Source organism: Meriones unguiculatus, chromosome 8 (genome assembly GCF_030254825.1).
Source record: "Meriones unguiculatus strain TT.TT164.6M chromosome 8, Bangor_MerUng_6.1, whole genome shotgun sequence".
NCBI classification, from domain to species: Eukaryota; Metazoa; Chordata; class Mammalia; order Rodentia; family Muridae; genus Meriones; species Meriones unguiculatus.
The window spans coordinates 58,743,829-58,761,572 of NC_083356.1; the positions used below are offsets into that span (position 1 = coordinate 58,743,829).

At 38.3% G+C, this 17,744-nt stretch overlaps 1 protein-coding gene across 6 annotated transcripts in view; it reads left to right on the top strand.

Moving 5' to 3' along the window:
- Angpt1 (angiopoietin 1) overlaps window positions 1-17,744 on the top strand; it is a 255,633-nt gene that overhangs the window by 138,326 nt on the left and 99,563 nt on the right. For 5 of the 6 annotated variants that reach the window (XM_060389490.1, XM_021644101.2, XM_060389491.1 and 2 more), the window contains exon 2: window positions 10,030-10,185. In XM_060389490.1, coding sequence (XP_060245473.1) covers window positions 10,030-10,185 — 156 coding nt within the window. Of the gene's footprint in view, window positions 1-2,881; window positions 2,901-10,029; window positions 10,186-17,744 lie in introns of those variants that run through there. The other variant, XM_060389495.1, reaches the window with a different exon arrangement.

The following is a 17,744-nucleotide window of genomic DNA, read 5'->3' on the forward strand; positions in this document are numbered from 1 at the left end:
TCATCAAACCCCTCCCCTCAGGGTTCAGCGAGTTCTATGGATGAAGAGATGAAAACATTGCAAGAGCCAAGGGTATTCCCAAGGAAACAGTGTCTTCCAGACACAACAGGGATGATGAGCATATGAACTAACAAGGACTATGAACAGCATGTTCAAGTCAGACATGATCTCAGTGCTGAGAGGGGGACGTGAACACATTCTCTAATCCTAACTTGCAAAGGAAAGGTCATTTTTTTTCTCCAGTGGAGTCTTGTTGGATGTAAAACTGACATTTCAGGAAAGGCACCATGCCCAAAAGTAGATGGTCAAGAACAAAATTAATTTAATGGTATTTTTGTAATTTTTTCTTTCATATTGCTTTGTCTGTGCATTTTTATAATTTACTTGTATGCTGTAGTATGCCCAAAAGAGTTCTTAGAGGATAAAGTTTGAATTGGTTTTTAAACAACAAGACCTAGCTACAGAGAAGAGAAAATATGGCTGACCAAAAGTTTTAATCAAGGTCTTTCATGCAAACATTTTTGTAGAGCAATGCAGATTAGTATTTGGTGAACAATAGTCTGGAGATTTGGTGTGCCATAGCATAGGATCAAGGTAAGAAGAGAAAAACAGGGTCTAGAGTATCATAAATCTTCTGTTACAGTGCTGGGGAAGTAATTTAGTGGGTAAGAATGTTTATTGTACAAGTATGACGATCTTGGTTGAATCATCAGCACCCATATAAAATTCCATGTGTGGTTTCACATATGTCTGTGCCTCTACTATCATAAGGAGCAGACAGAGAAAGATGGTGGAGCTTGCTAGCTGCTGCTTAGATCCAAACTTGATGACAGACCACGCCTCCTGGGAACATGGTGGAAAGCACTCCTCACAGCTCTCTTTGGCTTCTACACAGACCCATACAGGTCTACATATGTATACCACACACATATACTACACACACACACACACACACACACACACACACACACACACACACACACTTGAGTAATTAAAGAAACCAAAATTTAAGATTTCTATACTGATTAAAGATGTGTGATTTGAATGGCAGATAGCAGACTCCATTGAAAAACTTTAAGCATGAGATGAAGAGGCCAAGTTTGTGCTTAGCTAGACCCCTCTGATTACACTGCAGATGATGGATTGAGGAAAGCGAACCTGGAGTCAAGAGACCAGTTATGTAGTCATTAACAGATCGGTAAGAAAAATGATGAGTCTGACCTTGGCTGGAGGCTATGAGGATAAAGGGAGAATGTAGGATTGAGCAAATGGGCGTACAGATCCAGGCTACCTTCAGGAGACTGATTAGAGAAAATGGAGAACTGACAAAAGGCTTCCCAGCGGCTAGGAGGATGTATAGGTGTGGTAGTGCTCTTCATTGAGAGAAAACACAGAAGGAAAGGCATGTCGTGTAGGAAAAGGAAGATGAATGTCTTTTGGGCAGAGTGATACCTGGGGATTAAGAGATTCAGAGGTTCTTTTTTTTTCTTTTTTCTTTCTTTCTTTTTTTTTTTTTTTTATCTTAAATTAGATGTGCCTGGTAGAATTCTGTGCTGAAACCATCAGGCCCTTGCTCTTTTTGGAAGGGAGATTTTGATAACTACTTCTATTTCCTTGGAGGATATAAGACTATTTAATCTATTGACCTGATCTTGATTTAATTTTGGTACATGGAATCTATCAAGAAAATGTCCATTTCATTTAGATTTTCAAACTTTGTGGCATATAGGCTTTTGTAGTACGACCTAATGATTGTTTGAATTTCGTCAGTGTCTGTTGTTATGTCCCCCTTTTCGTTTCTGATTTTACTGATTTGGATAGTTTCTCTCTGCCTTTTAGTTAGTTTGGCTAAGGGTTTGTCTATCTTGTTAATTTTCTTAAAGAACCAACTCTTGGTCTCATTTATTCTTTGAATTGTTTTCTTTGTTTCTAATTCATTGATTTCAGCTCTGAGTTTGATTATCTCCAATTGTCTACTCCTCTTGGGTGTGTCTGCTTCCTTTTTTTTCTAAGGCTTTCAGGTGTGTCATTAAGTTGCTTGTATGAGATGTCTCAAACTTCTTTCTGGAGGCACTTAGTATAGGAACTTTCCTCTAGTACTGCTTTCATTGTGTCCCATAAGCTTGGGTAAGTTGTGCCTTCATTTTCATTGAATTTTAGGAAGTCTCTACTTTCTTTTTTCATTTCTTCTCTGACCAAACTGTCATTGAGTAGAGAGCTGTTTAGTTTCCATGTGTATGTAGGATGTAGGCTTTTGCTATTTCTATTGTTGTTGAGGTCTAGTTTTAGGCCTTGGTGGTCTGATAGGATACAGGGATTATTTCAATCTTCCTGTATCTGTTGAGGCTAGCTTTGTGCCTGACTATGTAGTAATGGTAACAGGGACTGTCTCTGACATGAACTCTGTGGCTGTCTCTTTGATCACCTCCCCCTGAGGGGGGAGCAGCCTTGCCAGGCCACAGAGGAAGACAATACAGCCAGTCCTGATGAGACCTGATAGGCCAGGGTTAGAGGGAAGGGGAGGAGGACCTCCCCTACCAGTGGACTTGGGAGTCAGGGGCATGGGAGGAGATGAGGGCCAGGATGGAGGGTGGAACTGGGAGGGGACAAGGGAGGAGTCTTCATCTGGGTTACAAAATGAATAAACTGTAATTAAAAAATAGAAGTGCCTCCTCTGAAGGGCTGATAAAGGGCTTTTCTATTATGTTTCTAGTGCCGTGGCTTCTTTACTGCCAATCAGGATATTGTAGGACACATTTTATAGATATTGGTGGATACATCCCTGCTTCTACCTTCAAAAATAAAATAAACTGATTGAAATTTTGCAGATCCATAACTCACAACCAGAGTTTTAAAGGAAGTTATACGGGAACTCCAGGAAACATTTTGAAATACTCGAGGTCAGTGTTTTATTTAGATGAAGATCTTTTGCTCAACTAATTTGAACTATTTGCTCAAGATTGTGGAGTAAATCAATGATTGGAGTTGGAAGAAACTCTAGACATCTGACTCCTTTTTGGCTGAAGAAACTTTTCACATACCATCTTCCTTTGAATATACATAAAAGGGAAATATTAAGCAGATACTACTTTCTTGATTTTGATGTTTTCATGGTGTGAGAAGCTGGGTGTAAAAGAGGTTCTAGGTTAGTAAAATGTTTGGGTTCAGGTCATGTCTCTTTTGTTTAAACAAAGGGAGAATGACTTTCTGGCAGCTGCCACAAAAATAGGGACTTAAAATACCTATTATAAAAAGGTCTTGCAAGAGCATCTCTTCAACAGGATCTTGTGGTCTTCTCTTGAAGTCTTACTGCTTGAGTACAATGCTTCTACTGCACCTTTGTGGGCAATATAACAAATTACCCACTCACATTTTAACTTTAAGTAACTAGGAATATGTTCCCTTTGGGCAGACATGAGTATGTTTAGTGGAAGAAGTATAGATGGTCAGAAGTAAGATCTGGCAACATTACTTCTGCACATTAGTTTCTGACTCGATCCTGCTTTGTGGATCCAGGCATAGGATTAATTCACATCATATACTTATCACATCTATGCTTAAACTACATTGAACTCACATGAGATTCAATAAATTGAAAAGATTATGGAGTTCAGTTCCTGTACTGCTTTTTGTGGAATGATGCAAGAAGAATCAATCAATGGGTTCTTAGGGCTCCATTACTGAGAAGTATCTGGAAGGTTTTATGCCAGGAAGTAAAGGTGGACTCCAGAGCCTGAACACTGACATTCTAAAATGTGGGATTCAAACCAGCAAGCAGCAGAAATAATGCAAGGCAAGGAGGCAGGGTTGAATATGGCATGTGAGGTGGGCCAACAATATGAGAGCCAATATTGGCTCAACGTTCAAATGGTTTGAGTCTGATTTTCCCACTTATCAAATATCTGCAACCTACATTAAGCATCTCTGTCACTTTTTTTCTATAACTTTTTTTAACTTCTCCCACTGTGTCTATAGAGTGAAGGTTTTTATCCTAGGGGCTTCAGATTCTAACATGATTGATGTCAAGATACAGGACAATAGAATAACAGAGAGGGGAGAAACTGTTTTGTATGTTAGCTAAATGTATCTATAGTCCAGAAAGATAATTTTTCTGAACTTAGTAAAAATTAAGTTGCATACCCAAAAATCTAATGGTAGAAATTTCTACAAATAATATAGTTGCCCTTAGAGTCATTTCTTTTTATAAGACCATAAACCTAGAAATAGTTGAATTTTCAATATTGCCACTGATTTATGAAATGATGGTATTAGATAAAACCGTCAACATTTAAGACATTTTTTTGAATTGCTTTACCTTTTTATTGTTTTCCCATATTTACTCATCTATTCTTTCATGCTTATTTGGCCATAGCTGAGTAATACCATATGCAGCCTGTTTCAATGAGGGCCCACTTAATCTATACCATATTTTAAGCCAACATGCCTTTGTCAGATTTTATAGGATTTAAAATATTGCTTTCTTAAGAATTACATGGAGGAATTATATTCTTTGTGAAAGCCACTTGAAGAGCCACTACAGAGCTAGACATGCTAGAGAACACATTATACATAGAAGATATGCCATAATCTCAGCGAGACTCTCCTTCTCATAAACACGAGTTAACAAAGCTTTTGAGCCTAGTATGCAATCTTGCTCAAAGCTGTCACAATGGAAAGCAGCCCACATTATTTTCTGCTACCCATTGGAAACAGTCTACCTCTTATTCTCTGCTAGCCAAGGGTATAAACAAGCAATTTATGAAGAAGCTACAGTTGGGTGATAATCTTGACTTTTTAAAAAATACTTTGTCTTTTAAAATACTATTAACTGTCTTATAGCTGACTGGATATTTGCTTTTTAGCCAACTGCAGTATCTCTTAGAATGTAATAGTTATTAATTGGTGTGCACTGTTTAAACTACAAGTGCCAAAAGGGTCTTAAACAAGTTTCACCCCAGTCTTTCTATGCCTTCCACCTCACATATTCCTTGCACGGATACCATGTGCTAAACAACTTGTCAATGATAGTGGTGGTAGTGTGTTGGTTTTTGAGGGGTGATTTCTCTCACACATAGAATAAAATCTGCTGGCCATTCTGGCCTTCTTTTAAGACAATGGATTTGCTTAGCTATCCACATATTGTGTGATCCTACATAATCTATTGCACTTTCCTTAGTCAAGTTAGTGAAATGAGAAAATAACACAAATTGGGATATTATGAGAGTTCAACGAGTTACAATGCAGCTTCTTTCTCTTGGTATGGTTACATTGTTAATGAGTAACACAGAACAACTATGATATGTCAATTGTATCAATATAGCTAACAAAATAATATCTTTAGATACCTGACCCTAGGGCCTCTCAACCCACCTCACATTAATTTGCCTCTATAGGAAAGTTGAGTGAAAGCAATCACCCTCCAACGCTATTTCTCCCAAATAAATCACAAGTAAATGAATCTTCATGAGCTACCAATGAAATTAATCATTCAGTCAGCCAATTTAGCAAGAGACCAGTGAGTACAATTCTGAGGTAGAGGAGGCAGAGCCATCAGGAGGCAGAGGGGCTCGCTCACTTTGATTTCTACAAAGCTACCTAAAGCCTCTGGCTCTCAAGCTAGCAAATGGAACCAGCTTTCCATTTGTAGAACTGGTAGAAGTATCAAAGTAGAGAATTTGTGTGAAAGTTCACTGTATATACTAAATCATTTTACAAAGCTAATACTATTTCTGTACTTTAAAAATAGTATTGATTTTTGCCTCTGAAAGACTACTGATCAAGGTATCAAAGCAGAGGCTGAAACTCATAGCCAAACTTTGACCAGAGTGCATAGAAGAAGAGGGAGACAGAAAGACCTGGAGGGGATAGGAACTCCAAAAAGAGATCAACAGACCCAAAAAAATACTGGGCTCTGGGGGCCCTGCAGAGACTGATACTCCAACCAAGGACCATGCATGGAGAGGACCTAAAAACCCTGATCAGATGTAGCCCATAGATTCAGTCTCTAAGTGGGTTCCTTAGGAAGGGGAACAGGGACTGTCTTTGGCATGAACGCAGTGGCAGGCTCTCTGATCACCTCCCCCTTGGGGGTGCAGCCTTGCCAGGCCACAGAGGAAGGCAATGCAGCCAGTCCTGATGAGACCTGATAGGCTAGGGTCAGATAGAATGAGAGGAGGACCTCCTGTATTAATGGACTAGGGGAAGGGCATAGGAGAAGAGGGAGGGAGGTTGGGAGGGATTGGGAGGAGATGAAGAGGGGGCCACAGCAGAGATACAAAGTCAATAAATTGTAATAAATAATTAATAAAAAATTTAGAAAAGATTTCATAGTGAGATGGAAAAGATTAAGTTTGACAAAAAATAGTATTGATTTTCAATTCATTAGTTGTTACAGATCTTCCATCCCCTTCTTACTCTTTATAAAACTCTGGAGTCAGACAGTAACAGTGGCAATAAAGCAAAGAACTTTATCATTCAAATGTCTCCACATTACTCATTAACTCATGTGGTCAGTGACTTCTCACTTAAATTCACTCCTCAGATGTTTTTAAAATATTAAACCTTGATGTAGCCATTATTTTGTTTGATATGCTTAGAGCCCATAGAGAATATCTGACGACAATCAAATTTGTTTCAAATCCTTCCTGAACGTGGCTGATCAGGAGCATCAAGATGGATTTCACAGTTCTCTATCTAGAGGAATGTTTAGAGATAAGATGAAAGCAGGCTTCATATTCATCACACATTGTATATTTGACTTCAGCCACCCCCTCAGCCTTTAAATCAGTGGCATCTGGTTCTTGCTACTTAAGAGTGCCATTACCTTCTGCTCTAAAAGGCAGTTAGTGCTGGATGAAGCAGGCCCATTTTATTAAAAAATAATTAACTAGAGCTAGACATGCCACAGAAGCTTAAATGAAGATTTCTGTATGGGTGGGAGCCCTACTTTATTTCTACAGTGGAGACAGCTGAATTGAGAGGCTGCCTCTTTGTGGTTGTGATAGATGTTGACATGAAAGAGTCATTGGATTTGATGATCTAAAGCTCTGCATTGAATAGAAAAACTCAGTAGTGAAGAGTGACCAACATCTGACCTGTCAGTAGGGTCACAAAGTAGCTGAACCTTGATATGCCCCAGTGTGTCCTTATCCATGATGCCTGGGGTACATCATTGTCATGTACATAACAACACAGCCACTTGGAGCCATTTTCCCTGAGATAATAGCACAAACCTGATGTTTTATAATTATCAAGAAGATAATATAATGGAGCCCACTGATCGGTGAATTCAGTCTCGGAAGTGGAAGAAATTTTACTTAGGAAGTAAAATTATCTTTGAATTTTTTAAAACCATAAAATCTGAGATATTAGTACAAGTTTGATTGCTTAAGTTAGTAATTCTTTTTTTCCTACCATTGTATGATCAATGTAAAGTTGGAATAATGTATAAACCACATTTTTAAATTGAGAAAGTCCTTTTCCTATTTATCAATCAGGTGAATAAAAGTAATATGTTAGTGACACAAATAATTTGTTTTCTGGCTCTGGTTTCTCCTTTAATTACCAACTGTTCCCAAACAGCTTTCATACAGCTAGTTCTTCTATAGACAATATTTTGAGAAACATTTAGTTATTGTTGCTTAGAGATTCCTAAGCTTCCACCTCTCCCCTCTAAAGCAGCATAGCACAAGGAATTCCTGTGTGTTTAACACTGTAAACTTTTATCCTATAAAGAAAGTGCTTAGTCCAGTGCTTGTCATGTAAGAGGCAAATGAACAATGTTAGCTGTAAATGGCTGTTGTCTTCACAACGAAAACTCACATACCATTTACAGAATTTCCATAAGAACCCCAAATTTCCTGGACAGCAAAGGATCATACTAATAATGTTTTTCCATCAGAGTCTTCTCGTGCTATACATCTATCAACTGTAGTAGGCCAATAATCTTTTGATTATGCTAAGACATAAATCAATGAGATTGAAGGACAAAAAAATACTTTGGCTGCTTCAGGGAATTATTGGATCATGCAGCTTACAAGTGAATGCCCAGAGGTCAATCTAATTAAAAACATGACTGCATCCAGGGGTTAGCAATTGCTTCTTTCTATACCACCTGGCTGCCCTATCTTTCAGTATCTGTCTCCCCTCTCTTGCCGAGACTGCTTTTATTCTTAGGCTGCCTTTGCTTTTGTGGTGGTTGAACCTGGAAAGTACCAGGAATCTATGTTGCTAGTTTAGGAATTTCAGAGGCAAGGGACATTCTCTTGTAAAGAATTGTGAAACTGAAGCTTAATGGTGTTGCTTACTATAGCTTCCCAGTTTTGAACAACTCATGTGACAAACTAAAAGCAAAACACAGTAGTTTTCCAGGTTCAAATATGAACATACTCCAGAAACTGTGATGGATTAACTCTACCAAAACACTCTTGCAAAAGGCAAAGTTAATTTTCCAAAAGACAGTGAAGGGCTATCATTAGCAATATGGAACCCATAATGAGAGACTTTCACTGCATGAACCTAGCCTCTGGTCCTCTACCAGTCTTTGGTTGCTGAAATGGGGTACTTTAATGAGAATAAACTGAGGATTTGGCTCAGAGGCAATATATTTTGCTAAAGTAACTTTCAAATGTTTTATGCTCTATTTTGCACTCACAATGAAAAACAGTTGACTTATATTGATAAAATACAAATTCAGAATTCATCATCAATAATATAACTTTGATCTTAGTCTTGTTCAGCTGGACCAGAGTCAAGTTTGGAAAGTAGAAATATGCAATGGCAGGGTTAGAAAGGAAATGGCCAACGTTTCAGAGGAGATTTTTACACTTAGGCTCTCTTTATTGCATGATAATGACACTAGGAACTTACAATATGGATGTATTATAGTTTGCTGAATCAATAAAAATCACATAGCTGTTAATGATTTCAAACTCAGCTTGCTAAGCATGACTTGGCAGAGCTACCAAGTGGTTAAAAGTGTTTGAATGAGAGTTAAGGACTTCAGTGCTCAAGTCCAAGTCTGGGTGTTTGTGTGGTGTGTGGCCTTGGACCTGAAGTTTCTGGGATATAGTTTCCTCATATGAGAGATTGAGTAATAAAATGTAGTCACCACACAGCAGTGGGGACTGACAGGGAGATGCAGGCTTCTGCATTCTTCAAGCACTGCTATGCGGTTTCATTCTCCCAGGTGCCTAACAAGCTCCCCACCCCACCCCCACCCCATAGTCAGTCACGTAATAATTCTTGTTGTCCCCTATGGTACCATTTATTTTATGCTCATCATGTTCTCATAAAGGAATAAATTTTACCCAAGGTGAGAAGGACAAATGGTGTTTTATGAACTGCAATTTTAATGCCTTCTTTTTGAGCTTACAAAGAGGCATGGAGAATGGTTACAGCTAGCGTTTGGGCTCTGCAGCTCATATCACACATCACTGCTGATGTTTCAGTATGATTTGAAGGCTTTTTTCATGCCTGCACTCCTCCTACTCCCTGTCTCTTTCTCCCAGTGCAAGCTGCTTTTACTTATGGTGAAATAGAAGCAAGGTGGTGAATTTTTCTGAGGTGAGTAGCCAGCATGGTAGATGAAAAGACCAAAGCAATAAGTGTTACTTTTAAGTTATTTGCTAAAGCATCTGCATTCTTGCTTGGTAACCATGGGCTTTATTACCGGCATTTTCAATTTTTGATCCCTTGGCTATTAAAAAAAAAAGGGACAGTCAGCTGCCTTATTCACATCTTTGCTATGAGGGTTAAATGAGATCATGTCCACAACAGGAGAGTGGGATCCAAGTGAAAATCTTCATTATGATTTGTGACTATCATGTGTATGTGTCTGTGTGTCCACAGTTTGTTAGCAGTTGAATTGGTGTGTGTTCTGCTTTCAGTCCTCAACTCCCCAACACGCAGAGGCTCTCTGCCAGATGACTGGTCTGCCAGCTGTGCCTTGTTTTGTCATTGTAAATCCTGCATGCCCCAACAGGGAGGCTTTGCTTATAATCTAACACGCCTTTCCTTTATCTCTTACAGCTTGAGAATTACATTGTGGAAAATATGAAGTCGGAGATGGCCCAAATACAACAGAATGCGGTTCAAAACCACACAGCCACCATGCTTGAGATAGGAACCAGTCTCTTGTCTCAGACTGCAGAGCAGACCCGAAAGCTGACAGATGTTGAGACCCAGGTATGTCCGTAGGGCCAGAGTCACATACTCAACCAGAAGATTATTTTAAAAATACTCTTCAGTTTATCCATAAACACAGAGCATATGTCAGCATGAGGTTTGTTCATTGGTAATAACAACAAGGAGGGCTTGACAAGCTATTATGCATGCTTTTATTGCTTTAATGGAGATAAATATATTTAGCTTTGTATGTGTTTGCAAAAACAGAGCAGCTGAAAAACCTAATCAGCATTAAGTTCAAATAAACACTGCAGCTACCAACTCTGATATGCCTTGAGTCAATCAAAGTAGAGGTGTGTGTGTGTGTGTGTGTGTGTGTGTGTGTGTGTGTGTGTCTAACCGGTGCCTTGATAAGCATTTTTGACCTATCTTGCTTTATCTCTGGTACTGCTCTTGTGATAGTGGCATCTGCAGTGGCCTTGTAAATTCAGTGACTTGAAGGGAAAACTTTGTGTGCACTGACCAGAAATAAGCACCCTCTTACACATGACTGCATATTTGATTGGAAATCAGTAAAATGTAAGGATGCCTTTAAATTATCACTACCATAAATATACTAGCAAATATCATATAAAAGCATGGCAAGATGGTCTCAGTGCACTTAGCTATGATTGTGTGCTTCCACTGTAATAGCATCATGAAATTTGGGATCTGGGATGACTGTTTCAGTGTATCTGATTTCTATCAAGGCTAAAAATTTGCATGTGTAAATATGCCAGTGTGGACTATTTCTACTTTATTTAGTCTGTGTCAGTGACATTGTAGATCATATGTTGATATTTAGAGAATAGTAGCAAAGATGTTTTGTATAGATAAAGCATTTAATGTAAAATACAGGTGGCCTCGATACTATACACATTTATGAAAACCACTTAAAGCCTGTAGGTAAGGAAATTCTACTGATCTCCCTCACTAACATAATTATACAATTCAGGACTCAAATTCTGGAGTCCTCATATCTCTTCCACTGATTAATGATGCTAATAATCAACTAATGAAATCAGAACTTAAATGTTGATAACATTGGGTGAATAAGTCACATAGATTTTGGAAAATGCTTTTTTCTGTGAACCATTATCAGATACATGTGATGTATAGGGAGTGGAAACTGTATCTCATAACTAGACAGTATGAGATGTATCGACTCACTTATTATCACATAAAGCATGCTGATCTATACAACTTTGGTTTCTTACACTACACATAACAGCACTGTAGTTTTCTTTTTATTTAAAGCAGAATGCTTACCACCCGCTACAAACATTTTTGCAAGTTCAAACCCTGAAAACACTGGGGTTATTTTTGCTCTCCCCTCATCTAGGAAAGAGAAAAATGGTCCTGTCATTAATATTTTAATCTCCAAGCAGTAAAGATTGATGTTGTGCAAGGTTTTTTTTAATTTAATTTTATTTTATTAATTACACTTTATTCACTTTGTATCCCCCCATAAGCCCTCCCTCCTCCCTTCTGTGCAAGGTTTTTAAAGTAGCAATTTATTCTGCATTCCAAAGGGTGGGAGATATGTATTTTCTGAAAGCTATTACAGAAAAGCCAAATAACAAAGAGAAAAAAAAAAACAAAAAACAAACAAACAAACAAAAAAAAAACCTCTCTGTGCGAAGCAGTGAAAATTCATCAGAAAGGCCAATTAAAGCTTGTAAGATATAACAAGAACATTTTTAAAATAGAGGAACTCAAATATAACCACAAGTCCTTCAGAACTATCAGCAAGCAATTAGACAAGGAATTGTCAGCCTTAATCTGTTTTGCAAAGGGAAGCTTTTGCATTCTTCTTATCTTGCTTTGAACATCTTGCCATCATTGATGTTAACCCCCAAACCCTCCTTAAGCATGTATCTGTGTATCTATGTGGGATATATTTGAACTATTGAGACAGTTCTGCTTCAGCATAAACACATAACGGCATCCACCTCCTGCTTCTGGATAAAGTTTACAAACTGGATACTGAAACTTCAGTGTTTTTTGTTGTTGTTGTTGTTGTTGTTCTTGTTTTTTTGTGATCCGCTTTTAAGAACTTACAAGCTGGTAGAGCTCTCTGCTCCGTCCAGGTTTGTTCTTGTATTTTGTTCTGACATTCACCTAACTTGGTTTCACAGTGTTATAGTTCACTTTCCTTAAAACTGACTTCAGGCTGTTCAGTATTTGAAGATCATGGAGCAATCGCTTTGCCCCATTTGTGTGGCCCAGCTCTCATGTGATGATCTTATAAAGATAAGCAACTTATTGCTTATTGCCTCTGTTGACCTTCTAGATTTGCACTTTCATGGGAGGTGGCGGGGGGGGGGGGGGAGAGGCATGGTTTTGCTCCAGGGCATAAAGGATCCCCACGTTCACTGAACATTATAATCAGAAAAAGGGTCCCATGCTTGGTGAGCACATTTAGAAAACACTGCTCGCCATGGGGGTGATAATGAGAAACCAGAGAATGCCTTTCCTTTCTCCACAGCTCAGCGGAACACCACTCATGCTTATCAGTCTCTGCCAGCATCCCTTCTCCTTCAAATTCCTCTTTTGCATAAAGGACTTAAGATCAGGAATTATTCATGCTCCTCTCCTGTTGCATAATCTTTTTCTCACTTTTTCCTCAGGCATATTTGGTGTAGAACACATTCTCAGATCAACAAACAAAATTACATTCTACTTCTAAGCATCTCCTTGGCTCAGTTTTAAGCAACCTCACACATGTATTAACTATTACCAGCAAATATATTCTATATTGTATGTAGTATTTTTATTCCTGTTCAAAGATGAGGAAACTGAAATAAAGAGTGATGGAAGAAATTAGTTCAGATGAAAGAATTAGTGACTATTAAAGTGAGAATTTAAACAGCTTGCTGTCAAAATCTACAGTTTTATTATCTTTCTACTAGTGCTGATCTGTCTTCTGTGGTCTGTCCCTTCTCTAAGACTTTAGGACCGTGTCAGTGGGTGCAAGCAAAGATTTAATTCGGAGTAAGAAAACTAATGCAGTACTCTTAGCACTGCTGACAGTCTTCTGTAATGAAGACGCCACTGCTTTGCTGCTGATGGGAATGGCAGGCCCACCCAGGTACACCGTTCCCTTCTGTGCCAGTGACTTCCACACTCATGGCCTTAGAGCCGCCCTCGCCAGCTGCCAGCTGTGTCAACTGTAGGGAAGTTCTGTAGACAGGCATCTCAAGTTTCCCTCAGCCTCCAATAAGTTCCAGCACTACAGTATTAGAAATGGAATTTAATTGCATTTGAGCAGATCTACTTTGCATATTTCCATGATGCAAGATGTTCCAAAAGGTGATTTGCAGACTACATTAATATCTAAAGCAGTCCTTATGTCCAGTGACTTTGAGTTAATATGGTAAAAAGTCTCTATATTAATTCTCTTTTTCACTTTCTGTCATTGTAAAACATACCTTTTCAGTGTACTGCTGTGGAAAGTACACCTGACCAGTGGCCCCAGCTGCTGTACTCTCAAACCCAGCAGGTATTAGTATAGAGACCACAATTCTCCATAGCCATTTCTGAGCAATGACTCACTGTGGCAGGGTACTTAGTGTTGTTCCCAGGAGCTTTCCAACTTTGCTGACACATGACTTTGGCTAATGTTTTCCCATTGCCTGTTGGATATAATTACAGCTGTCTTCAGGACTAAGACTTCCATTTAGCACTCCTTTCCCTGCTCTCTCCTTCATAGGGGTAAAGCCTCAATCTGAAGGTTGGCTCTGGCTCCTCCCACTTATTCCCACTTTCCCTTCATAGACATTTGCCCTAATAAATTCCCTGCATAGTTAATCCCACTTCTCTTCTGCTTCTCTGAGATCAGTAAACACAACTGTTGTTTGGATCACAACAGAACAGGTAGAAATTTAAATCTGTTCATAAGTAGTCTAGGCAGTAACAAGCTTCTTATGCCTACTGTCAAAGGTCAGCTCTAAAAATTGAACAGCATTTCTTTAACTTGATAAGGGCATAGTTAAACTTTTAATCTAGATCTAGATTAAATGATAGTGCCATGAATTAGCTAGGCGGTCTTATGAGGAAAATACGTTGGTAATTAATTCCCATAAGCCACTGGAAGAATGCTCAGAAAACCCAGGCTCAAATTTGACTGCCATTTCTTCCTAAAGCTGTATTAAACACAAACACATTTATTCATGCATGAGTTGTCTGTGGCTGCTTTACTGTCCTCACAGCAAAGTGGTTATACCAGAGTTAAAGTAAAGACCATATGACCTATATAGCGGGTTTTTTCTCTCATCGCTGTGACAAAATATGTAACAGAAAAAACTTAAGGGAATAAGAATTTAGTTTGGCTCACAGTTTGAGAGTATAAAATTCATAATGTGGGAAGGCCACGTCAGGAGTTTGTAGCTGGGACCACTCATGTTTCATTGGGTTAGAAAGCAGAGGCTCTGAGGCTGCAACTAGGACAAGCTACAAACCAGAAGACCTAGCCCCTAGGGATCCATTCCTTCCATTGAGGCCCCAAGCCATAAAGGTTCTATTATTTCCCCAAACAGAATCACCAACTGGGGACCACATGTTCGAGCACATGAGCCTTTTGGGAGCATTTCACATCCCAATAATGACAGCTCACCAAGCTAAGATAGTTACTATCTGGTTGGTGACTAAAAATCTAACCAACTCTTCTCACACGGGTTAATCAGAAAGCAAAGATTTTCTTTCTTTTTCTTTTCTAAAGCTCTATCATTGGGATTTGGAACAGGATATTAAATATATATATATGCATAATACATTGTACTTAATGAGGGCTATATATATATGTTTATATATACACATATATACTGTACTTATTGAGGGCTATATATACATCAAAACCTCAATAGGTACTAGTTAGGTAGTGAAATTAACAATCCTTAATCATAATATATTTGGATCTTAACCCAACACTGTCTTGGTAGTAATGGATATGCAAAAATAGCTGTTGGCCCTGAATAGGACTTAGAAGAAAATTAAACCTACTGAAAAAAATAGTGACCGAAGAAGTAATTATGCCAATATATTTTTTCTGTACTCTAAAGAACATGATAAATTTACTCCCTTCCTAACTTATTTGATAATTTAATTTGTATAGAAAAGGAGAAATCTTATGTCATCACCTACCACAAAGTAAAACCTAGTATTGACTGGAAAGAAAATATTTGGTATCAGTAGTTCTTGATCAAGAGGGCCACCTTTCTTGGGCAGAGAAGCTGTTTGTTCTTAGTATTTAAGCCTGTAGAAAGAACAGAGGCTCTAAACTCAGACGACTTATCCAGTTAGCTCTAATGAACAAGATAATTCAAACTACATTTTTTTTTGCATTTGTTAAAAACAACATACTTACCAAATTTCGTAACCAAGTGTGGTTATTATTGTTTAAATATGACACTGAGTTCCCTGTTAGGATATAAGTAGAATATATGAGTTTCAATATATGAATTTCAAATATTATGAAGTTACTATAAACATTACGAATGCTAACATATATGGTTAATAAACATTCTGTGACATAAATATAATATTTCTCAATTTTCATACAGTTATGATAATACATATCATAACATTACCTATAGTAACAATGTTTATCCAGGGTTCTTTAATTTCTACACTAATTTTGCAGGTAATTTGTTTTCCAGATTTGATGGTCCCACTGAACTTAGGTCTGCCTTTAACTTTCTCCCTCACCCCTCCACTTATGAATAACGTTTTTAAGAAACTAGGGCAATCATTTGATAATCTCTAATGTTTAGGAACTGCCTGAGTATTTATTTGTCATATCTTTTGATTGTTTCTCCATAACCCATAGGGTTTTTTTGTTTTGTTTTGTTTTGTTTTTGGCTTTGTTGCTGTTTTAAACTGGAAGTTACTATGTGTAAAGGATTTTCTGAGCTGCGCTGAGTAGAAGGGTCACTTTATAAAACTATTCGTTACGTCAGGTGGCATCTCCCCAGGTGGGAGGAAGACAGACCATCATCATGCAAGATCCGCTGATGCAGTCAGGGTATTAGAGGCCACATCACTCCATCTCAAATGCTCACTTTTCCTCTGTGAAGAAAACAAATAACTCATAGGGTGCTTCTTCATTACTTTGCCTCTAACTAGTGAAAACTTACCTCCCAGAAATTATAAAGCACTTAACTTATAGCTCTTTCTTTAGATATTGATCAGCTTTCACACTCTCAGAACATCTATTTACAACAAATATGTTACCTTTCCTTCATTAAAAACAAAACAAATAAACATACCAAAAAGCAATGAAATAAAAAGCATATATGTGCCTGGACAGAAGACAGCCTTAAGGTCAATGTGCTACACAAAAAGATTTCCTTTTGTGGTTTGGTGTTTTCATTTAATAACTAACTTTTAGTTGGTGTGAATTTTAAATTAAATATCTTAGAAGTATAAAAGAGTCTTCCTGAAATTTCCTATCTCACTTTTTCTGGAAAATGAGTTCTTTTTATTACTTTATTTTATTTTAACGAAATAGCTAAGCTCTTTAAACCACATAAATTCTCCATTTCAGATCTTACGCTTTCCTCAGTCCATGCATACTCTGGGAAATTTAAGCTTTGACATCGGTCCCTGGGAACTAGTTGCTTATATTCTTCAATCTTTCTTTTCTTCCTTTTTTCTCCCCTTTCCTCTTAAATTTTCTTTTCCCAGAGATGTGCTTTTGGGATGTGTTTAAGCTAAAAAGGAAATGTCTCTTGTCATTTTAATGGAATACTTCAGTTATTGCCAGCAGCAAGTTCCATAGACTCATGCAAGGCAGTGGCTAATTTATCATAGTTTTTCTACAGTTCCCTTGGATGCACAGATTTGAACTTCAAGCCTGTTTGAAAACATCAGTGGAGTGACATGAAATAAAGCAACAATAGGGTCAAGACGATGGGAAAAGAGAAGGACTTGGCATTTGTGTTTAAAACTAAGTTGACCAGCACTCAGCCTGGATCTCTAAGACTGGTCAGCTCTCTTCTTCCAGCTCTTTAGATTTGGGCTGTAAATGTCTAACTACTCATGTGGGGCTATTACCTTCCTTACCTACCTTGCAAACAGTCTGTTGTACACTCAGCATGTCATCCAGCACATAGTTGAATATCCCAGTGTGCTTGATTTTGTGCTGGAGGGCTCTGGACACAAGCAGTGCATCCTCTGTGTAACTGACACTGTGGCAGAAAAATATGGCATGAGTGAAGACGCAGGATCAAATTTGAGAGTGGAGATTCCAGAAGGAAAGTAATCTAGAGTGAACCGCGGGAGAGCGTGGAGGTAGATATTTTCCTAGGCATGGCCAGAACACACCCCTGAGCATGTCTTGAATATGATAAGAGGCTAACTCTGCACCTGGGAGGGGATGGGAATTCCAGCCAGCCAGAAATGCAGGTACAAAGGTCCTGAGGTGAAAAGAAATTAGGCAAATTGAGTTGTCAGAAAGACAGTGGATAGAGCACAATGTGCCAGGTGGGTGACTGGAGTGACAGCCAAAAGTAAGAAAGCTTCTAATCACACACAGCCTTGTGGACCACACTGAGTTCTTTGAAATGTAAGCCAGCTGCAGA